We start from the raw sequence: 23949 nt of genomic DNA, 5'->3' as shown, positions 1-23949 counted from the left end.
CCCTGGCCTACCACAAGGCAATGCTGGTCTCCCTGGCCTACCACAGGGGAATGCTGGTCTCCCTGGCCTACCACAGGGCGATGCTGGTCTCCCTGGCCTACCACAGGGGAATGCTGGTCTCCCTGGCCTACCACAAGGCAGTGCTGGTCTCCCTGGCCTACCACAGGGCGATGCTGGTCTCCCTGGCCTACCACAGGGCGATGCTGGTCTCCCTGGCCTACCACAGGGCGATGCTGGTCTCCGTGGCTTACCACAGGGCAGTGCTGTGGCTGGATGTGGAACGGTGAACTACATGGCTTCTCCTTTGCTGGCTTTGCTGATGGTGCCAGGCCCGATGAAAGACACCATTAGAAAAAGGGCATATTCTAATTAGAGGCTACTCCCAGGAAATTCTGGGCTACCTACAGGGCCCATGTATGTTCTGTTGTGGGTTCCTGGTGTGAGAGAACCATCCATCATCTTCCATGGGCTGAGCACTTCGCCTGAACTTCTGTTGTAGAATGAATATTTGCTCTCCCTAAAACTTGTGTGGAAACTCTACCCTAATTTTTACAGTATGAGAAGAGCAAGTCCTAGGAGAACAACTGAAATACAAAAATCCTGTAAGAAACATGCTTTGGCTCTTTTGAGGCCATTTGTTACAGCAGCCTGAACGAGCTAAGAAAGTCCCTAGCTTTCCATATATGACTGTCCTGAGGAACCTCTCTTTTTATGGAGGTCACCAGCTTTCTATATGCTGTATGCATCCTCCTTATTCAAAGTTCCTTTTACATCCAGTTCACTAAGCCATTCATCTCTCTGAATTTTCGGTTAAACGCATTTCATGGGACATGCCCCATGAGCAAGGCAGCAGGGATTGTGTTATGAATACAGGACAGATAGCAGGAGTAAGGATCTCAGTGTCCAGAGCTAGGGCCTCAGATCCTTGGCAGAAGTGAGTACTGATATTGCCAATTTTGTGACTCTTCAGAAGCGAGGGCAGGCACCATTTTTGAGCAGGTGGGTAAACTCTTTTTTATTTTATTTTTATTTCTTATTTTTTGCAGGTGGGTAAAATCTTAAGTTAGTTGGGACCACCATTTGTGAAGTAACCTCGGTCACATATTGGCAAGTTTCACCTCAAAGAATTCAGAAGTCATCGTCAAGGAATCTTCTCATGAGATGAAAAACACACTGCCGTGTTTTCAGTTGTCCCGTCCCTACCTGCCTATGGAGTCTTCTATCCTGGAGAAGAAACTGTCCTGCCTGGAAGCACAAAGAACGTGAAAACTGCACTGCAAGGTTCCTGCTGGGACAAGTGGCACATCATGGGGAGTGGGTGTCCTGTGATCCAAAGAAGGCAGCAGCTGTTCAGAGCCCGGCGCAGATGCACGGCTTGGGAGGAGGCCTTGCCTTACTGATGCTCACGGGTGCCATGACGCAGGCCTGTAGCCTTTCAGGGTTCCCTCCCTGGAGCATTCTGCTCAGATCCTGTCAGTGGTGACTCTTCCCTCCCAGCTGAGCAGAACCAATTGCCAATTCAAAATTTCCTTGTTACCACAATGAGCTCTGCTAGATGTCACTTGGGTGAGTCACACGTAGGTAAAACTGGAGGAAAGGGACGGACGCTACACAGCATGACTGTTGTTACATGTCAGAAAACCCACCTTTGTAGGGTGTGCAGTTCAGAGGACTCAGAATATTCAAAATGAACAATTATAATCACTCATTTCATAACACTTTTACTACCATCTGAAGAAAATCCATACTCAATATAACCCACACTCCCAATTCCCTGTTGCCCCATGGGACTCTATGTAAATGAAATGATTTAAAAACAAGAGCCTTTTATTCTGGTCTTTTTCACTTAGCATATTTTTTAAAAATTCTTTCAGTCATTTATTAAAAGTTCTTCCTAAAAATGGAGCTGGTGAACTGGCTCAGTGGTTAAGAGCACTGGTTGCTCTTACTGAGGACCTGGGTTCTATTCCCAGCAACCACATGGTGGCTTTCAACAGCCTATAAGTCTGGTTTCTTGGCATATGACACCCTCGCCTTGCGTTCATGGGCACCAGGCATGTGTAGTGAACAGACATATGTGTAGGTCAAACACCTATACATGTAAAATAAAAATGTTTTAAAGGCAGTGATATTCAGAAATAGATTAAATCACCAAGCAGCTAGAGCACAGCACAGGCAGACAGGTAGGAAAAAGCAAATAAACAAAACAAAACAACAACAAAACTGGTTACCTCTTAACATCATGTACAAGTACATTTTATCACTCTTTCCTCAAAATTTAAGGTTCAAAATTCAGGAAGTAAACAACTCACAAGGCTCAGAAAACTCTTGAACCTTACAGGATTAACAAAACTCCCTCCCCAAGATTTACATAAACAGTAGTGATTGCTGGGAATGAGACTTTGCAACCATTGAATGTTCCTGAAAGTCACACAAGCTTCCAGAGATACAGCATTCATGAGTTATCACCTTTGCTGGATGGACACTGTGGTAACGAGGCTGCCTTGGAGCAACCCATGCTCTTGTTTACAATGCCTCATCCCTGCTCTGTAAATAATCCCAATAAATATTAGCTTGCGAAGCTGAAATTATTTTTGGGGAATCATTACTTTGATCTGCCATTGGTGCTCTTATCTGACGTAAGTAGACTTTCGTTGCTGCTGTTTTTTGACCAATCACATGAAGTGGAGAGAAAGATTTAGAGTTGTAAACTTCGGTTTCCTGTGTGTACTGTCCTCTGGTCCACAGATACCAATGTCCTCAGTACCAGTCTCCAGCCGGTCAGAGGCCGTCTGCCTTTGCTGGTCACCACTCCTGCCATTCTTAACTAAAACTTTCACCTCCTGCTCCTCACATGTCTGAGACACCCAGAGACTCAAGAAGAGTTTTTGCCTGGAGCTGGCCCAAGGACAGTGTAGTGACTGATGCTTGGCACTCAGAGTATCTATATAAGCATCTTGGGGAAAGATTCAGGAATCAGAGTTGAGGCCCACGGACCTTATCACCAGATCCTGTGTTTCTTGCTCATTGGTCAAGATCTGGGGAAAGGAGGAAAGAAGAAAGAAAGATAAAATTTCCCTGGGAAATGTCCTAAGACCATCCAAGCTCTTGCTTGTTAACCTCGTGATGGGCTTGTTTCAGTCTCCCTCTCTCTTTCCTTTGCTTTCAAAACAGTGTTTTCCTTCTTTGTTTTCATTAAATTTTTATTGTGTATTTGAGTTTTACTTGTACATACGGATGTCTGTTTCCCATGCATACGCAGTATCCATCAAGGCAAGAAGAAGATGTCACATCCTCTGAAACTTGATCCACAGGTAGTTGTGAGCTGCCACGTGGGTGCTGGGAGCCAAACTGTAATCATCTGGAAGAGCAGCCATTGCTGTTACCTGTGGCGCCATCTTTCTAGGCCCGATTTTCTTTAATTATTTAAAAAAGACAATGGTCCCTTCAGTGGCACCTATACTAAACTTGGAATGATACAGAGGAGGTTTGCTTAACTCCTGGACAAGGATGACGTATAAATTCATGAAGCACTCCCTATTTAAAAAAAAAAATCAAACTGGTATTGCAGACCAGATACTGTGATAGACATTTAACTCATGATAGTATAAACACATCTACCCTCAAGTGCATATGGCACAGTCAGTGCTGATTGGATAACTTGCTGTGTAACGGGACAGATGGATAGGTAGTCAGGTCACCGCATGGAGTGACAGGCTCACCGATGAACACCTGAGAAGTCATCAGGCGTAGGCAAGAGTTCACAGGTATCAGGATTCTGCTGCCTCATGCGTTGGGATGCTGTCATTTAATGTCACTTGGGAGTGACTGAAATGAGGTCAGCAGCCTGTCAGAGCTGACAGTGTTGGGTGTGCAGCAGGAACAGCGAGATGAGGAGCTCCACTCCACCAAAGGGATGGCCTGTTTGCGGGCCCTGAGAGTAATACATGACACTCAGGAAGCAGGGAGGTCCCCAGAGAGCAGATGACATACACAGCGCTCATACCTGAGAGCAAAATTTTATGTATAATAAGAGCAGAATAATAGGCTCAGTAAAAAAGAAAAAAAATGCTGATTCAGGAGCCCAGTATTCCTGGATTTGCATCCTGATTTCTATAGGTGACGACTATCTTAAGGTGTGGGTGTTTGGGAGGAGAAAAGTCCACTGTGTGGTGAAAGCATACTGGGTATAGATGCCAGAGTCAAGACTTAAACCGCATCTACCGAGCAGCATGCGAGTCTGTCGCTTCATTTGTCTCTAGGTTTGAGACACAGGTCACGGAAAGAGCTAACTCACTTAGGTTGAGATAGAGGGAGGGAATCAGCTGAAAGGCAAACTATAAATAATAAAAGGTGATTGATAATGAAGAAATGTAGCAGTGACTCTGTGTACGCCTGACGTAGTCCGGTTGACATAATGCAGTCACACCCGTGGAAATTTAAATTAGCTTTGTCAAACTTTCCTGTTAACACTAGAGACACGTTTCCTTCTGATGCTTAACCAGAGGCATGGAACGTGAATTGCAGACACTAACCAGCACAGTGGTTTTCAGTCTCCACTTTCCAGGGGAAGGGTTTTGCCCGCTGGTTCTGGGTCCATGGCTCTTTCTTTGTCCACACAAGACACTATATACACATGGTGGCAGCTCCCAGACCATCTTATCAATCTGAACAGATTTGGGTCATATTTTGTCCATACCTTGACAGAATTTCTGGGCCATGATGGGGTGATAACCAAAAGTTTCTCCAGCATTGGAGTCATGAGCGTCTTGTGGTAATGGCAGTGGAGGGTCCCACTTCAGGGGGGTTGTGTCGCTCTGGAGAGTGGTCCTGGTCAGTACTGTCTCTCACCACTGTTTGGAAACTCTTTCGGTCATTAAATGATATAGATTTCGAAAACCTTGAGTCCTTGGATCTTAGAGTGAAAATAAACAGATATTTTCCAGCCTTGGTTTTTTAAATCCTGTCAACCTCTAAAGTCTCCTCGCTTTGGTGGGCTGCTCTTTTACCGTAATGTTTCTCACAATCTGGCCAGGGGAGGAGACAAGTGGAGGAAAGGATCGCAATCCAGAGGGAAACCGAGTCTTATGTTTTAGGTTCCAAACTGGGGGACCAAATCACTAACAAGGGGCTTTGAGTCATATGCTAGGGCATTAATTTCTGAATATTAAAAAAAAATCAAATATACAAACAAACAAAAACTCAACTTGACGGAGGCTAAGTTAAATAGAAGACTGTTTCTGTGGATGTCTTGAAAAGTCTCAAGGAAGGGTCAAGTGCCAAGCGGCCAAGAGCTGGGACTTAGAAGCTGTGAGTTCTGGGTTCTGGGATGAGGCAGTTTCTCCACTGTAAAATGTATGGCCTTTCAGAGAAATGACCTTACAAATTATTTACAGGACTGAGTGTCCATTTCTTAGGGGTTCCTCACACAATGATCTCTAGTGAAGCATTGATCAGAGAGTTGTATAAATCCACAATCAGACCACTATGTCTCGGTTTCCCTTCCCCTTTGTTTTGACTGCCTGGCACTCACACCTGTCACTGTCTCCTTTTCTAAAACCCTCAGCTCCCTCTCAACCCTTGACATACTATATTTTAACTTAATTTCCTCCTTTGACTTCTGTGCTAGAGTTTCTTTGTGTCTGTACTTTGTATACCATCCTCCTTTACTTCTTCACTGAATTTGGAAGTTTTCCAGTCTCAGTGTTACTGGTTGGCATCTTACAATGGATGTTCCTTGCTGTCAGGGCTAGCCTGTGTGTCTATAGGATGCCTAGGGCTGTCCCTGGCCTCTGTTCACAAAATGCCAGCAACGTTCATCATAAGCAGAAAATTATTTTAGTTTAAAAATTTTATTAGCATACAAAGATTTAGGTTTAATTATGAAAAATTACAACAAAATATGGTTCTCTTTCTTCCTTTTCCCATTCTCTCTTCCTTCTTTGTTGTTAGCAATGGGGCCCCTCAGAGCCAGCTGCAGGGGATGAGGACAGCAGGACAGCAGGCATTCCCACAGCCAGTCCCAGAAACTCAGTGACAGCAGCACACACAGGCCGTCACCAGCTGCCAGGATGGGACACTAAGTTACATGTGCTCTCCTGTGCATGTGCTGGTCCCTTAACTACACTCTCTCTTTTCCCCACTCACCCAGATACAGTCTATGTAACGCCTTTTTAAAAATTATGTTTATTTTGTCAACATATACATTTAAATTATTACAGATGAATAAAATTAACTACACACAACAGGAAGAACCATGCGGCAATCAGGAATTATATAAATGTTACACTCATAGTGACTTGGCTATTTGTATTTGGCAAACTTAAAGCAAACATCTTTCCTGTCTTGTTGGGTCTAAATTTCTGAACAAAAATCCATATCTATCATATCTCATATCTAGTAGCTTAAGACATCTATCTTGATCTAATAAAAACATCTTAATCCGTAACAAACTAAGCTTAATTATAAGACTAATCTATCTGGTCTTCAACCGCATCTGAGACTTAAGAAGGAATAAAACTTAATTACCTGAGTGAACCAGAAGTGCAGGTTAGCAGCTTCCAAAATGAAGACATGACTGAGACAGTTTGCTGCCTGAACAGTCAGCCAACGCTCTCCATAATGTGGTACAGTGGCTCTGACCTCTCTATAATCAGTGGCTCTGACCTCTCTATAATCAGTGGCTCTGACCTCTCTATAATCAGTGGCTCTGACCTCTCTATAATCAGTGGCTCTGACCTCTGTAATCAGTGGCTCTGACCTCTGTAATCAGTGGCTCTGACCTCTGTAATCAGTGGCTCTGACCTCTCTGTAATCAGTGGCTCTGACCTCTGTAATCAGTAGCTCTGACCTCTATAATCAGTGGCTCTGACCTCTCTGTAATCAGTGGCTCTGACCTCTCTGTAATCAGTGGCTCTGACCTCTGTAATCAGTGGCTCTGACCTCTGTAATCAGTGGATCTGAGCTCTGACCTCTGTAATCAATGGCTCTGACCTCTCTGTAATCAGTGACTCAGACCTCTGTAATCAGTGGATCTGACCTCTATAATCAGTGGCTCTGACCTCTGACCTCTGTAATCAGTGGATCTGACCTCTGTAATCAGTAGATCTGACCTCTGTAATCAGTGGATCTGACCTCTGACCTCTGTAATCAGTGGATCTGACCTCTGACCTCAATACCTTTTTAATAAAGCCTCCCACGTGGATTCTTCACTTAGCTCTGCTGCCTAAATCCCAACACTTGTCCCTCTCACCTCACTATTTTCCTTTCCACTGTGCTGTTAAGTGTCATTTTTTGTGGCCCACGCCCTGTCCTACCATGACTTGCTCCTATACCCACTCACAGGTTTTTCTTTTCTTTTCTTTCCCATTCACACAAACACTAACAGTAACTTCATATGAGAGAAAGCAGGCAGGTTTTGTCTCTCTGAGTCTGGGTGGCCTCGTTTCATGACACTTTATGGATTCACTCATTTTCTTACAAATTTTCACAATTTTTGGTCTTCTTTGCGGATAATTAAAATTCCATTGTGTACACTTGCTACATTTTTCATTATCATCCATTCTTCTGTTAATGGTCATCGAGGCTGGTTCCATTTCCTTGCTTCTGTGAACAGGTAAACACTAAACACAGATGTACAATTATCTCTCTGGCTGGATATGATCCCCTCTGTGTACGTGCCCAGAAGCAGAGCCGCTGTATTATATGGTAGCTCTGATTTTGACTTTGAGGACCTTACACAGTGACTTGTACAGTGCCTTCACTCACTTATTTTTCCACCAGAGTTGCTCTTCCCCCACAACCTTGCCCATTTTATTATTATCTATTTTCTTGGTCATAGCTGATCTGACTTACGAGAGATGAAATCTCATAGTGGTTTCTAATTTGTATTCCTTGATTCTAAGCCCATTTTTTTAACGGCCAAAATTGTCAATGGGTATTTCTATACACCCACTGGAAAGCCACAACACCTCTACTTAAAAACAGTGGGTTGCTCTGTTTGAACACTTACCTAACTGCTAAGTCATTGTTTCTTAATTAGATGCTAGAAATCACTCATCATGACAAACAGTAGCTCCTCACAGTAGCTGTGGGGTTCCCCATGAGATGAATACACATGCCACATGTCACATGACACCTCATTCCCTGTTAGAGACCCTGGTCCTGTCCAGTTCCTCCCCTGCAGCTTCAACCCAGGTGAGCATTAAAGGGTCTGACAGAGCTCTGCACTATCCTCAGGGTTGACCTGTGCTTTTTTTATCCTCTGGATTTGAGAACTACGAGGGAGGGGCATGTACCTGCCACCTGGGAGCAACAGAGGACAATGACAATGACACACCAGTGTGATGAGGAAAGAAGCTTTATTCTTGGTCAAGGACAGGCATAGGAAGGGTGGGAAGCGGACCCAGGGCACCTCACAAGTACAGAAAGGTCTGCTGGAAAGGAGGAGACAAGGCAAGGTGGGCTTCCCTCGGCCCTTGGGGGTCCTTGTTTCCTCCAAACTCTCCTGACTGAGCCTCTGGCTCCAGGTCAGCAGCAGCCCCCAGAGCTGTGGCCACAGCCCCCGGATTGCTGACCACTGCCACGGTCACAGGAACTGGAGCGGTCACACGAACTGGAGCTCCTGCGCCTGCACCTGTGGGACCTGCGCCTGTGGTGGCTCAGGCAGCAGCCTCCCTCAGAGCTGGGGACACTGCAGCCCCCAGAGCTTGCAGCACAGCAGGAGGAGGCTGCAGGCAGACACTGGGCTGTGCTCTTGGGAGGGCACTTGGGGGAGAGGCACTTGGGAGGAGGCTGGCACTGCTTCTGGTTCTGCTGGCAGGACATCTCTGCAGGAGTCAGTCAGCCTGGATAAGGAAAGAAAACAATTGACAGTAACCCACAGTCCGGTGTCTCCTCATCTCTGCTGCTGTCTTCTTTCTGGGAACTGCAGGAAGGCGTGGGAACATGATGTGGCTGGAATTCATTGGATTGTACCGTACCAGCCCCCAGCCCCCCCCCCCCCCCCCGTCTCTATGGGGCACTAGAAGCACAGCCTGAGTCTGTCTGGGAATCCGGCGTTTTGTATCTTTGAGGAATACCCAGCATGTGCACATGTTTGGGAAAAGCAATCTTGGAGTAGGTGTGTGGTAGGAAACGTGTGAACACCTGAGCGGAAGGGGATGAGGTGTGGGAAATGGATGCCAAGACTGTGGCTTTTGTAGGACCCAGAGTTCTTGTCATGCGCCGACCCCCGCCCCGCCCCCGCCCCCGCCATGGCTCTACTTATTTCAATACTCACCTACTCCAAAACCAATGTTTTCAGATAGAATGTTAGAAATTGATTATTTCTCCCTATCTCACGTTGTGTCTGGGCTTTTAATGGAACACCTTATCGTTTCTCTATCGTCTACCGTGATCTTAATGTTCCCTTCCAGCTTCTCATGCCAAGGCCCACCCGCGCCGGATACTCACTAGATGCAGAGGAGACTGAAGTCGGCGTCTGAGGATGCTGTAGCAGGAGAGCCCAGGGCAGGAGCTCTTATATCCTGTGCGGTTGGTGATGTCACTTGGGTATGCTTCTGCTTTTGCAACCAGAAGAGGTGTTACATGGACACATGCCCAGCATTTTCCTGGAGCTTCCATAAAGCGCAACTAAGGACTGAACCAGGAAGAAAGAAGAGTCCACATGTGCCTCCCACTGACGTCTCCCGGAAACTGCTCTTTTTTCTTTTTAGTCTCGTTCCCTTCTTTCTACCTCCTTTTTTTTTTCCTCTTTTGGGTCATATGCCTTGGAGTATATTGTATCTTATTGTTTTCCTTCGAATGGTTGTGAATGAATTCTCAACACACACGCACACGCACACTAACTCAGAAAAACAAATCTCAAATGATGATTATAAAGATAAAATATTATAATGGCCACAAATTCCATGCTGCCCATAGAACATGCCATGAAGACCTAATTCACTGCTGCTGTCCCCTGAGCTCCAGGGCTGGGACAGGTGGGAAGTGATGGGAGAGTGTGTGAGGCATTGTTTATGACAGTCCCTGGGTGGCCTCACGGCTTCTAACAGTAGTGTGGACTTTCTGAACACTGAGGAACAAGAGAGAGTTATTAACTTTAAATAAAGAATGCATTACGTAGATCAAGATGTCTTTTCTTTGATGTTAGTCAGTATATGTAAGCTGAAATCTGAAATAATATAATACCATGCTATGCTAAAAACAAAATTGGGGCTATAATAAACAACTTTAGTAATTCACATACAGCTTAAATACTTTGGTTATTAAAATATAACAGCATATATTTGTGTTTTCTTAAAGAGAAAAATACCTATGGTTTAGAATTAACCCATAAAAAGCAAGTGGTAAGCAGTATACACAGTTAATTATATCTTATAATTTATTATATTGTGAACAAAATTGTTATAGTAAATATGTCTTGTTATTTATGGCCATTAATACCTATATGATAACTTAGGCAATTACATTTTGCTCGCTTCATTTTGGCATTTACCAGTGTTAATTCTTTCTCTCCTCTCTGGACCAAGAACTGTTGCAATGTTCAAATCTTCTGGGAAAGACCAAAGATTTAGACTCAATTCAAATTTAGATTAAATTAGTTTATTCTTACTGCAAGCAAGATGGCAGCCTTAGAGCCAAACAACATGTCATGCTTAATGGAGCCAAAGGAAGGGCCTATAAAGGTAGATGTCAAAGGTGTACATTATAATTATCTACAGAACCCACAGCTGGGCAAGAAAATTGTTTTACTCCTTTCAGTTATTTTTCTTTCCAGTTGTTTAGTAATAAAAAGACCACTTCATTCCCAATCTCATAGTGATAGGCAAAAAGCAGAAAGCAAGTGGTTAAATACCTCATAGCAGAAACCCTGTTATCTTATCTCACCTATGGGCCACTAGGATTCCAGGGCAAAGGTCAACAGCCCTTAAGGGATGCCTGACACCATATTAAGTTTCTTTAGCCATCACACGGGCATGGGTGGGGTAGGGTAGGTGTGGGTATGGGGTGTGTGGGGGGTGGAGGTGGGTGGTGGTGTGTGGAGGATGGGGATGTGGGGGTTTAGGGGTGGAGGGTGGGGAGGGGTGTAAGGGGTGGGGAGCAGTGTGGGGGTGGGGGTGGGGGTTGAGAGAGTTGACAGGTGGAGGAGGTGGGAGGGATTATCAGTACACTGCTAGTATTTGTTCAGAGCACTCTGGGGGAAGCCTTACTAATTCACTGAGATAGAGAATTCAGAAACATGGTGCCATCAGGTTAGGGCTGTCTGTCACATCCCTGAATAAAGCATCTTTATTCAGATGCTTTCTCTGCAGTATGAGGTTCTTGGTCCTTGGTGTTTATCTCTCAGTCTTAGCCTCACTGTAGTTTCACTATGTTTCTCTTACCTTGTTGAGAGCCTGTAACTAGCTAATGGATAGGAAGAAGGAGCAACGTGGACACACAGGAAGAGAAAATGCATTTCTGTTCTCAGCGGCTGTGCTGGGCAGAACAAGCCTCAGACAATGCCCCATGAGTGTGCTTGGTGTCCCCCATGGTTTTCCTGAGCACTCTGAGTTTATAACTTATGTCCCAATGTAGCTCTTCAGGAGTGCCTCGGTGCAGAGCAGTGATTCTCAACTTTCCTAACGCTGTGACCCTTTAATACAGTTCCTCATTAACCTGTGTTCAGCCCCAACTATAAAATTATTTTTGTTGCTACTTCATAACTATAATTTTGGTACTGTTATGAATCATAATGTAAATGTCTGTGTTTCCTGCTGGTCTTAGGTGACCCCTGTGAAAGAGTCGTTTGGCCCCTCAAAGGAGTGGCAAACCACAGGTTGAGAACCATAGGTATAGACATCACTCAAGGAACAGCCTAATACAGGTGATGTGGACAGCACACTGGGGTACAGCCTGACCTCCCATGTGACTTCACACAAACCAGATCCATCCTTCCTAATGACCATCATTGGCTCTTTTCTGAATTTCTTCTCACTTGGTCATTAACTCCTGATTCCTGTCCTTACCTGTGTGTCAACTGTGTGCTTTGCACTGAGGGCACAGCTGTAAATAAGAGACCCAGGCTGTCCTCACTGATGCATTATAATTACTCAAAGGGAAATATACCAAATGATGAACTGTAGCTGTGGTACACATAAAAAAAGAAATTATAGGCTCTGTGAGGTACATAAGAGGAGCTATCTTAGCCTCATTGGGTATTCAGATCTTTGGATGGTTGAATAGCTTTTCATATGGCTTTTTTTCTTCTATAGAACAGTCAAGTACAAAGAACCTGCTTTTGGTTTAAACAGGTTTAGTCTTGAGTCACAGGCAGTGACTGAAGAGCAGTATTTCAGTGACTAGTCAAGGTTTCTGGGTGACTCAACAAGAGGAAGAAACTCCTTAATTCCTCTGAGCCAGTTGGGCACTGAGGCCGTGAGCTGGGGCAGGAGAGGCTGAGCCTGGTGGGCTGTGCCACCAGGACTGTTTGTCTGGCTTCTATGGCTGTGTGACATATCTCTTTGTAGACTCCAAGCAATCATGTGGAGCCTGTTTATGACTCCTTGAATTGTTGGTCATTCTTAGCTACTATGATTTAGGTAAACACAGTTATTGCAACTTTACTGTATATATCATGTTACAAATATATCAGAGAAGACACTTATAATTTTTAAAATTACAGTTTTACATAAATGCAGAAAAGTTTAGACAAGTCATCTAGGGAAATGTGTGACGTAGCTAAGATTGGACATCACCTCAAAATAAATGGAAGCTAAAAACATGTAATCATGAGGCTAGAGAGATGGCTCAGCAGTTACGGGCACTGATTGCTCTTCCAGAGGACCTGGGTTCAAATCCCAGCACCTATATGGTGGCTCACAATTGTCAGTAACTCCAAAACACTAATGCACATAAAATAAAGGCTTAAAAAAAGCAATCATTTCCATAGAATCAGAGAAGTAACTTAACAAAACGCAGTTGCAAACTATAACAAAAACTTTCAGCAAATGAATATTTGAAAAGAGCATCTTCAATTTGAAAAAAGAAGTCAAGAAAACCTTCTGACTAACTTCATGCCTAGTGATGGGAGAATGGGCCTTTGTTCTTGAGATGGAGAGCAGAACACAGGTAGACCATGGTGTTTAGGGACCAAAACAAGACCTGGGATATATGTCAAATGAAAATGCAAAGGCAATTTCCTGGAGGAAGGACATGCCAACATGGACGGAGAAGTATTTCACAATACATGAAGAGCTATAGGCAACCAATGGCTGCCGAGGGAAGAAGGACAAGCTGTTTTAGTTTTCTTTTCTTTTCTTTTCTTTTGTTTTTCTGTTTTCCTTTTACTCCCTGAGTGCTGAGACCCCAAACCTAACTAATCAGCTCTACACACACGCAAATCGAGGCGACAGGCATTGTATTCAGCAGATTGTGTGTGTGGGGCGGGGCAGGGGAGTGTGGGTGTGGGTATGTGACTATGAAGAGGTCATGAGTTTGAGAGAAGAAGGCCATGGTGGGGGGAGGGGCACATGGGAGGAGCTGGAAGGGGCTGTGGAAAGGACAAACGCAGCAAGCACACTTCTCATTTTTGAAATCCTCAAATTAGAAAAAAAAATTGATCCTGAAACAATTAGGCATCTGTGTGTTAAACAAAACATATTTACTACTATATATTAATCCCAGCACTTGGGAGGCAGAGGCAGGCGGATCGCTGTGAGTTTGAGGCCAACCTAGTCTACAAAGTGAGTCTAGGACAGCCAGGGCTACAACACAGAAACCCTGTCTCAAACAAAACAAACAAACAAACAAATTTATAATAATAAAATATAGTAAATACAAAATAAATAAAATAATAAAAGGCAATAGATCAATGTGTAAAACACAAAATAAAAATTTCTAAAATAATATAGGACAAAATTATTTGACTTTGGTTATGTAATCTTGTGATAATTTTTTACTATATGACAAAAAGGCACAGTTCAAAAAGAAAATACTGAACTCCACAATGAAAACTTCTGAGGTAATGGTACATGATTAAACATGTCTGTAGTGGTACATGATGAATTTCAGTATTTGTGAGACTAAGGCAGCAGGATCAGGACTGTGACTTTAAGGCCACTTTTAGGTCACAGTAAGATCGACACAAAGAGCAAAAAAACAAATAATTAAAGCTTCCGATTTTCAAGCAACTGTTGAGGAATTCACAGTTAAAATCCACAAACTTAAGGAGAAGATTAGCAAAGCACAAGTCAAATGGAAGCCTTGTGTCTAGAACATTCTAAAGCAGTAAATGGACAATCTGGTTAAAATGGGAAATTATCTAAAGAGACAAATATTTCACAAAAAAGTGGATACATGGACGATAAATTAGCTCAGTGTCATTACTCACTGGGGAAATGGAATTAAGAGCCAAATGACAGACTACCTGAACACACTACAACAACAAAATACCTGGCAGTGTGGAATCCTGGCAGTGTGGAATCCTGCTGAGGCTGTGGAGGGGCTAGACTCAGCCACTGCCAGTAGGAAGACAGAATTTACAGCCATGTTGGAAGTCTCTTTAAAAAGTATCCTCAACAATTAAACATGTACTTGCTGTTTGTCTTAGAATTTCAATTCATTAATATTGATTGAAGAAAACCAAAAGTCATATATATATAGAAATTCAGAGCTGGTATGTGTAATGTTTTACTCATAATTGTTTCACACTCAGAGCATCTTAATTAACATTCAATTTGTGAATGGGTTAAGAAAAAAACTTGGTGTATGTGTGTGTGTGTATCTGTGTGTAAATACGTCTGTGTGTGTATGAACACACACACACATGTACACACACACTGAAATGTTACTTAGCAATAAAGAAGAAAAGAGCTATTGATCTGTGAAACAACAGAAAACACACACACACACACACACACACACACACACACACACACACACGCACACTACCACTACCACCACTAGCACCAACACCACCAGCACCACCACCAACCCAGAACAAATGAATTTCTATCAGAACAAAATGTTTATGTGCACCCAAAGAAAAAAAAAAAGAAAACTCAAGACTGGTGGGTGGAAAATATTTCTGAGTGATATACCTTTTTAAAAAAAATTTAATTTATGTGCATTGGTGTGAGGGTGTCAGATCTTGAAGTTACAGACAGTTGTGAGCTGCCATGTGGGTGCTCAGAATTGAACCCCAGTCCTTTGGAAGAGCAGGCAGTGCTCATAACCACTGAGCCATCTCTCCAGCCCCCTGAGTGATACATTTTATAAAGAGTTAATATCCTAGTATATTAAGAAGTCAAAGACCCCAATAGCAAAGAAAAAAAGCTATTCTTAAAAAAATGGAGAAACAAAAATTTAAAAAAAAATTAAAAATGTAGAAACAAGCTGAGGAAATATTTCTTAAAGAAAACATAAAAATGACCCGTAGATACATGAAGAAAGGTTTATCACAAGTCATCAGAGAAATGTTAATTAAAGCTACAATGAGACACTACCTCACATTTGTGAGAATGTCTATTACTAAAGATACAACAAAGAACAAGTATTGCCAAAAATTTTGAAGAAAAATGAGACTATTTAGTGGAAATGTAAAGTGTTCCAGCGTTATAGAAGACAGTTTACGAATCATCAATCCCATTGGGTGTGTATATACCCAAAGGGAAGAGACATTCATACACTGAAAAGATACATACACCATTGTGTTTATTGCTGCACCATTTCTAAGATCTGTAATAAAGATTCTGCCTAAGTCTGTGTCTGTGGATGAATGCATATAGAACATGTGGCCTACATAAGTAATAGAATACTCTTCAGCCTTAAAAAAAAAAAAAAAAGACGGGTATTCCTTTTATTTGTAACAACGCAAGTGAACCTGGAAGTTATTACATTAAGTGAAATAAGCTATGAACAGAAAAATCAATTTTGCATGGTGTCACTTACCACGTTTGGATTTTAAAATAAATTGCATCCACAGAAACAGAGTGTAGGGTGGAGGTTGCCGGACACTGAAGGTGGGGTGAGAAGATTGGGGACGCCTTTCTTCTTACTAATAAAGCTTATAATTCTTATCACCTCTAGAGTGCTAAGTCCCTTCTGTGTAACTGGTTTTAAGTATCTTTCTGTCCCCTTGTGCTACAGCTTGCATCCCTACAGGCAACTTCCCTTTCTCCGATGGACACACTCAGATGGTCCCAGCCCATCAACCTTCAGTCTGCGGCACAATGTGGGCTTGACTTATAAAGGCTGGGGCCTTCTGATTGAGATCTTGATAAATACATCCAGGATGACACTGATATTATTAGATCAAACATATTTAATATTTGAGTGATGGGCATTCTATGTACATCTCCATGTCAGTACTGTTAAGTGATAAAACAAAAAACAAACAAACAAACAAAAAACCACAAAAAACCCAGGGTTAGAGCTTGTGAATCAATGGGCAAAGGTGGGACAATGTCTGGGGAAGAACAAAAGGAAGTGATTTTTGCAGTCACAAGTGCTTCCTGGTTCCACCTCCACGAGCTCTTTAGGCACGTGCCCAGGAAAGCACCGGAAGCCGGAAACTGGGAAGTGTCTAGCACTGTCACCTCCCCTAGTTGTGAAAACAGCAACATGCTTTGGTGATGCTTCACCAGCTCCACATAGAATAAAAAGGCTCCTGCTCTGAAGGTCTCCTCATCCATTGCCTGCTCTGAAGGCCTCTTATCTCCTCTGCATCTGGTAGGTGCCCATCCTGGACCATTACATCATGTGGGCGCGTGTGGGACAGGCAAGCCAGATCTGCGCTAGAAGCCCAGAAAAAGGTTCACAATGGGCAGTGGGGGGGGGATGTGATGGTGAGGAAGGAAAGGGTCTTTGTGTTATAATCAGGGAGCTGGGGGCGTCCTGCAAGCCACAGTGTGTCAGGATCACTTTTATTCATTGTTCTGAGTGTGTTACCAAAGATGTCTGATAGTCCAGAGAACGCTTTGTAAAGAGGGATGTGTGACTCCACACTCCTGCTTATTTCATAGAGATGCTGGCTTAGGAAGCAGATAGCTCATGGGAGGCATGACAGACTAAGTCAGTAGATGTTCACCAGAAGCTTCTCTCTACACTGTTTCTATGACAACTCTCCTAGGTCAACTTCCTGCCGAGATGTCCTGCCAGCAGAGCCAGAAGCAGTGCCAGCCTCCTCCCAAGTGCCCCTCCCCCAAGTGCCCTCCCAAGAGCACAGCCCAGTGTCTGCCTGCAGCCTCCTCCTGCTGTGCTGCAAGCTCTGGGGGCTGCAGTGTCCCCAGCTCTGAGGAAGGCTGCTGCCTGAGCCACCACAGGCGCAGGTCCCACAGGTGCAGGCGCAGGAGCTCCAGTTCGTGTGACCGCTCCGGTTCGTGTGACCGCGGCAGTAGCCAGAAGTCCGGGGGCTGTGGCCACAGCTCTGGGGGCTGCTGCTGACCTGGAGCCCGAGGCTGAGACAAGAGAGTTCGGAGGAAACAAAGAGTGCTGAGTAGCAGCCCCATCTTGGCTTGCTCTTTCTCAGACATCCTAGTCTCTCTTGGGCTAAGTGTTCTTGGGCTCTTTTAACGGATTTTCCAAAAGTCTGGCTGCCTTTCCTTCTGACGATTATGTCACCTTTGTCCAGCCATGTAGGTGAATAAAACTCTTTTTCACCATCACCGGTGCGTTACTTGTCCCTTGACTTATTCTACCCAACATTGTTCACTGAATTGTTTTTTTTTTTCTCTCAGTTTTTGAGAAACCACCACTTGCGGTTATATTAGCTTGGAAATAAGAAATAATGTCTTCTTCATACAGAGGGTTCTATGGGAACTTCCAGGATGGAAGTGTGTGGGAGAGGGCTGTGTTAAGAGGTTGCTGAAGGGCTGGCTTGTGTGTGTGTGTGTGTGTGTGTGTGTGTGTGTAGCTTGAAGGTCGACACTATTGAATACTGAAATTCCTAGCCTTTGTGTAAGATTGCAGAAAGAGTGAGAAAGCTGACAAGAACGGGAGCGAGAGGATGGAGATGCACAGAAAGGACTGCAGGTGGGAGACTAAGCCAGCTACAGATCATAGGCCCCAGCCAGTGACCTGGGTGACTGGAAAGTTAGTGAGCTCTGACAGACTTGAGGGATTTTCCTGAAAGCAAATGAAGAACTGTGGGCATTGAAAAAACTGAGGAAAAATAAAATAAAATAAAAAGATGTGGCCAGGGTTTCAGTGGATACAGATTGTAACCTTTAATTTCTCTTACACGGCAAAGAGGCAACATGATGTAGAGTTGGCCAAGGGTCCTATTTGGGGTCATATCCCTTGACTTAGGGGTGGTCATTCTCCATGTGAGCTGTGGGCATGGCTTCGCCTTGACGGCTTGTGAAATGTTATGGAAGAACGTATGCGCTATGATTCTTGAACTAACGCCAGAAAGGTGGCTGGACCCTATCTACCGTCAGGAGAAGCTGTTGAGTGTAATTGGATGCTGAGGATGGAGAGTCTGGACCAAGGGCAAAGCCTGCGTGAAGCACTGGGAATTCTAGGGACTGGAATGCCTTGAATAGCGTTGCAGTTGCGTTGTCTCTGGAAGTCGACTGGACACCGCTTTGTGTTAATATTCCTGGATCCATGCCTTCCTGTGAAAGAGAAGGAAACATATCAAAAGGAATTTTGAAAGAGAGTCTGTGCTCCCTCTGCTCTGCTCTGCTCTGCTCTGCTCTGCTCTGCAAGTCACCTGGCCGAGATGGGTGCGCTGAGAAGGTGGCCGCGGAAGGGGGTGGGGGCGGGGGCGGAGGCTTGGGATAGTGGGTGGGTGGATGGGTGGGGAGACTCCCTTTTGAGCAGGACTGAAGATCCTTATGATAAGCTTTGTGATCTTGACATGTTCTTGGGAAGTACTCAACAGAGTCGAAATTAAAGCGTGTCGTTTGGCTATGCTAAACAGCTGGAACTGTGAACACTGGTGAATCTGCGCTGGTTCCCATGGAGCTCAGGGGGATCCATGTGGATTTCAGGGTGGATAGGCCAAGACGCACCGCACCGGTTAAATTCCAGCTGCAGTAGCAGCAGGGTCATGTAGGAAAGATTAAGCTTTGTCTCAGGTGGAAGCAGTCTTGGCGGGCTTTACCCTTGGGGCACACCATGAATACCTTGTGAGAGACTGTTTGGAGCCTTCCTGGGCTTAGAATTCAGGAAGCCTACCTAGGAACCCCACCGTGGCTATTGTTTTCCTAATTGACCCTCGAAGGGAGAAGGGACCGCCCTTTGCATATGACTGGGAAGGTGGGGGAGAGAAAAACAAGAGGTAGAAGGAGAGAAGGAGAAGGCGTGGAGAGAGAGGAAAGGACCGGACCAGCTCGTGGGACTGAGACACCTAAGGACCCATCCTGCCGAACGGATTCCAGGAGGTTTTAATCTTCTGTCCCTTTAACCTTTTTTTCCTTCTTGTATATGCTAGTTGGGTTGTATAATAAAGTTTAATTGTTAATAAACTGAGCCAACAGGGTCAGGGTGTGGGAGGGTAGAGGGTGGTTTGTCAATCTGGAGCTCGGGGTCCACTTCCTCCCTTCAGAGTGTCCAGGCACCAATGTGTACAGGTGCTGGACCCCAAGGAATGAAGGTTAGCAGCACAGGTGGGTTTGCAGGATCCCAGTCCAGCACTGAGTGCCCAGGGAAAACAAGAAGCCTTCTCTGATACTCGTGTTACAGCCATTTTAGCTCCAGGCTTTCCTGGTGCTACAGCATGGGACAGGGACAAAACACACCAGTATGTGGAAGGAGTGTAATCTCGCCTTAGACTGGGCCCAAGGTGAAAGCAGTCTTGGGTGGCCTGACTCCATTGAGACCTCACATATACCTCACTGAGATACACATCTGTGATAGACTGAGGGGAGGCATGTGGGCCGGGGCATTAAAGACTAGGATGGGGGCTCTGGCAGGGCTATTTTTATTGCAGAATGACCATTAATGAGAGGAGGGAACCGGAGAGAGAGATGGGGGTTCTAGCCCGATGGGGGTAGGAGGAGTCAGAAGCAAGCTGCAGCTCCAAGAGGAGGCAGTAGGTTCAGGCTACGAGCAAGTGGTGCAGCTTCTTCTGTCTGTTAGAGGATCTGCGAGATTCCCAGAGAATTACGCCAAGGGATTCGCCAAGGGATTCACCCTGCGGAACTGATACACAGAAGATTTCGTTCATGTTCTTCTTAATCTCCTTTCCCTCCTGTTTAAGATAGCCAGGTTGTAAGGGAGAAACATTTGATTAATAAATTCATAATAAATAATAATTATTAAGGAACCAGAGGCATCACCAGTATCTGGTGCTGGCTCCAGGAATTTTACTGATTTTTTTCCCCCAAATACTCTTCTCAAATGTTTAATCCTAGTCTACAAGTCAGCAGTAGCCCCAGAGCTGTGCTTACCTTCAGAACCCACAGACTGCTGACAATGCTGCCACCATAGGAGCCGCAACTCTGAGCCTGGCATCTGTGGCACCTGTAGCGACTGTGGTGGCCTAAGCAGCAGCATCCCTCAGAACTGGGGACACTGCAGCCCCCAGAGCTTGCAGCACAACAGGACGAGGCTGCAGGCAGACACTGCGCTGGGTTCCTCCGGGGCGGGGGATGGGGGTGGGCGTGGGGCACTCGGTTGTGGAAAACTTGGAGGGGGCTGACACAGGTGCTGACTCAGCGGCAGGACTTTTCAGCAGCAGTCAGTGAGCCTGCATAGAGTCAAATAAAATAATAGAAAATAGTAAAACAAGACAAACAAAATATGTCAATGCATAAGCTTCATGCTAGTGTCTCTTCATTCTTCATAAGTATCTTAGTTGGGGATACTTCAGCCAGGATCTAGAGAAGGGAAACGGACTGTTTTGGAATTAAATTGGCCGGTCAGGCTGTAGTTCCCTCCCCCCCCCCCCCCATCTTTTGGTAGAAGAGCAATTGGCATCCTGCTGGGTGCGACTTCCTTTTGCAGAATATAGATCATCATTATGTGTGAACAGTGCCCCCTGCGGGTACTCAGCGCACAAGACACATGGTGCCCCATTGCTTTTCAAGGCTTCACACCTCTCTGGATGTGTGTGAAAGATGTACACGTCATTGAGGGTTTGAGGAAGCAGCAATGCCTCGGTAGGCATGAAAGGGAGGGCATGGGCTCCCGCAGTCAGTCTCATCATGGAGCATTGCCACGGTTCATGGATCTTCACCTTTATCCCACTCTTCCACTGAGGCCAGTCTCAACGTACACCAGGGCCTTCTTGTCACTTCTGACCCGTCTTCCATGGAATCTCTGTGTTGGACCACAGGCATGGCCGCCCCACTCTGTTGGCTCAGGTCCACTCCCCAGATGACCACTTACTACATCTGTCACTCTATGTAAGAATTGGCTTTTTTTGGGTCTTTTTTTGTTTTTGTTTTTGTTTTTTTATTTTATTTTATTTTTGTTTTGGTACATGTTTTTCTTCCCTTCTTCTTCTTCTTCTTCTTCTTCTTCTTCTTCTTCTTCTTCTTCTTCTTCTTCTTCGGTTTTTTGAGACAGGGTTTCTCTGTGTTAGCCTTGGATGTCCTGGACTCACTTTGTAGACCAGGCTGGCCTTGAACTCACAGCGATCTGCCTGCCTCTGCCTCCTGAGTATTGGGATTAAAGACATGCGCCATCACGCCCGGCTGGTACATGTTTTTCATGTATCAAAAATGCCAGGACTTCAGATCTTTTATCTTGAGCTGGGTTTAATGATGCACACATAAGTATGTTGCCTTAGTCCTACATCCGGGGGAGGTACTAACAGCATGCACCCCCAGGACCAGGTTTTCAGTGTGACCACATGCAACCTCACTGAGTGTCACCGTCAGCTCGGGTCCTGTAGGAGCCATTGCACTTGCATGTTTTCAGTCTTCTCCCATAACCTCATTTATAGTCTGTTTGTCATGTTCACCGCTAATATGCAGACGAGGGGAGCACATTTCTGCCCTTGACTAGCTCGTAGCCTCTCAGAAGGGCAGAGGGCACACTCAGCTATCGAGCCTGACCGCGTAGACAAAGTGGCTGTGCACACAGGTGTAGGAAGGCAGCAAGCAGCTGGAGCTAGTGCTTGCGGGCGCCACTCCTACTTCTTTGTAGATCCCCTCAGAGGAAGATAGATAAGTGCCCACCTTATGGGTTTTGGTTGAGTCATTTACTGAGCTCGGTAACGAGACATGCTTGGGTAGGGGAGTGGAAAGGTAGAACCTCTTCTGGGAGCTTCCTTCATCTGCAGTGAAGCATGGCATGCCAAGAGGCGGGGGCAGGCACGGCGGTCTTGGTAGAGGATCAGATCATGTAAATATGCTACTGCCAACAGAAATCACAATTAAAGGGCAAAGGGGTGTCTTTCTGCGGCTCTCTGTCCGGTTATGAAATTGCCTCTAGTCACACGTACCGATGAAAATTTTGTTGACAGTGATGAGCCTGATGGAGCTGTTTAAATTTCACTTATGAATAGGCATGATAATGCTTGAGGCTTTTATGTGGCAAATTTATATAAACTGAATGTCATTTCCAATTTATTTTAATTATTGCACCAATGATAAATTAACCATTGGTGCCATCTTTAATAAGACAATGCAATACGTTGTTGATGCTACAGAATAAAAGAAACGGTCATGGATTTTTAAAATAACATTAATTGGTCTTGTATTAACTCCCCCCTTTCTCTGTCCTTCACTTCACTTTGGACGTTTGCAGTGCTGTGGGCTCTTTAGAGAAACTCACAGAGTTATTCAGCTGGGGATGTAGCTCGGCTGCTAGAGTCCTGGCCTTGTACACAGTAGCCCATGAATTTTATCTCCAGGGCCACAAGAAAGGCACCCTGTAGAACTATAAACAAATAAATGAGCACTCCAGATGGAGAGCTCTTGGAAGGCTGGACAGGCAGGAATGTGTCTGGATGATTCTCCGACAGTACAGTGGAGTCCAGGAACTCTGTTCCAAGTCAGCCTCAGGCCTGGGCTGGAGGCGGCCCTGACTCCGTGGTCCTGACACTCTCTTACCTAACATCTCTTGCAGATACAATAATAAAGATAGGTGACTCCAAGAGATGAAAATGAGCATTTGTAAAATGTGAGACTAGGTGGTGAGGCTGACAAGAGGAGCGAGTTCACGCCTTTAATCCCAGAACTCGGGAGGCAGAGGCAGGTGGATCACTGTGAGTTCGAGGCCAGCGTGGTCTACAAAGTGAGTCCAGGACAGCCAAGGCTACACAGAGAAACCCTGTCTTGAAAACCCAAAAATAAATAAATAAATAAATAAGAAAAGAATTCTGGTCTTAGATGAATAGTACACACACCAAATACAGCAGTGATGATGGGACTTCGTGAAGGAGACGTTCAGGACACTTGTGTTGCTCCGCAGTGTGGGGTGCAGAGCTGCCTGTGGGTGTAAACAGTTTCACTTTTTGGTCCTATGTGCTCTTTAGGCATAAGCACAGGCCACTTAACACATTTACCAGGCAGGAAGCAGGGAGTAGCACATGGTGCCTCAGTCCGTCAGGAGCACAATGACTAAAATGTGCCAGAGACACCTGTTTGGGTTGTCAGGAACACAAGCGGTTTCCTGGTGACCTCTCAAACCTCCGTGACTTCCTGTTGAGGAATTCATGCCAGCTGCTTCTTACCATCCTGGAGAAGGTGAGTCGCTGTTCCTGCCGTCCATTGTCCCTATCCTGCTGTCCTTCCCTCTGATAATCACAGGCCGAGTGGACAGCCAGGGAAGACACCCTGTGAGGACAGGAGAGTGACTCATCAGCTAGTCTTTGGGCAATCCCAGATGGAGGACACACATGCATCATGGTTCATGGTTCCAACACTGTGGGGTATGCAGAACCCTCGTGAAGACAGAACCCAGTTCAGCTGACTGAACCTCTGGGAGAGGTCATCATCTGGTTATGCTACTTGACCTAGCAGCAACACACACTGCAGGTTCACCTTTAGTAGTGTGTTTCAGGCAAGGCGC

General features: G+C 45.0%; 2 protein-coding genes across 2 annotated transcripts; one reads left to right on the top strand and one right to left on the bottom strand.

Annotated features, from left to right (window-relative positions):
- Window positions 1-8343: 8343 nt before the first annotated feature.
- On the bottom strand, window positions 8344-9603 carry LOC311589984 (late cornified envelope protein 3C-like). The gene is made up of 2 exons (XM_084768759.1): window positions 9454-9603; window positions 8344-8846 (listed from the first exon to the last, which is right to left on the bottom strand). The coding sequence occupies exon 2, from the start codon at window positions 8824-8826 to the stop codon at window positions 8530-8532; it is 297 nt and encodes a 98-aa protein (XP_084624885.1). The 5' UTR covers window positions 8827-8846; window positions 9454-9603; the 3' UTR covers window positions 8344-8529.
- A 7039-nt stretch (window positions 9604-16642) lies between these two features.
- On the top strand, window positions 16643-17642 carry LOC311590113 (late cornified envelope protein 3C-like). Its single transcript, XM_084768983.1, has 2 exons — window positions 16643-16713; window positions 17114-17642. The coding sequence occupies exon 2, from the start codon at window positions 17131-17133 to the stop codon at window positions 17425-17427; it is 297 nt and encodes a 98-aa protein (XP_084625109.1). The 5' UTR covers window positions 16643-16713; window positions 17114-17130; the 3' UTR covers window positions 17428-17642.
- The last annotated feature ends 6307 nt before the right edge of the window (window positions 17643-23949 follow it).

The sequence above is a fragment of the Acomys minous genome, assembly GCF_964271855.1.
Source record: "Acomys minous genome assembly, chromosome: 19".
In the NCBI taxonomy this organism is placed as follows: domain Eukaryota; kingdom Metazoa; phylum Chordata; class Mammalia; order Rodentia; family Muridae; genus Acomys; species Acomys minous.
This window is presented reverse-complemented; position numbering and strand designations above follow the sequence as displayed.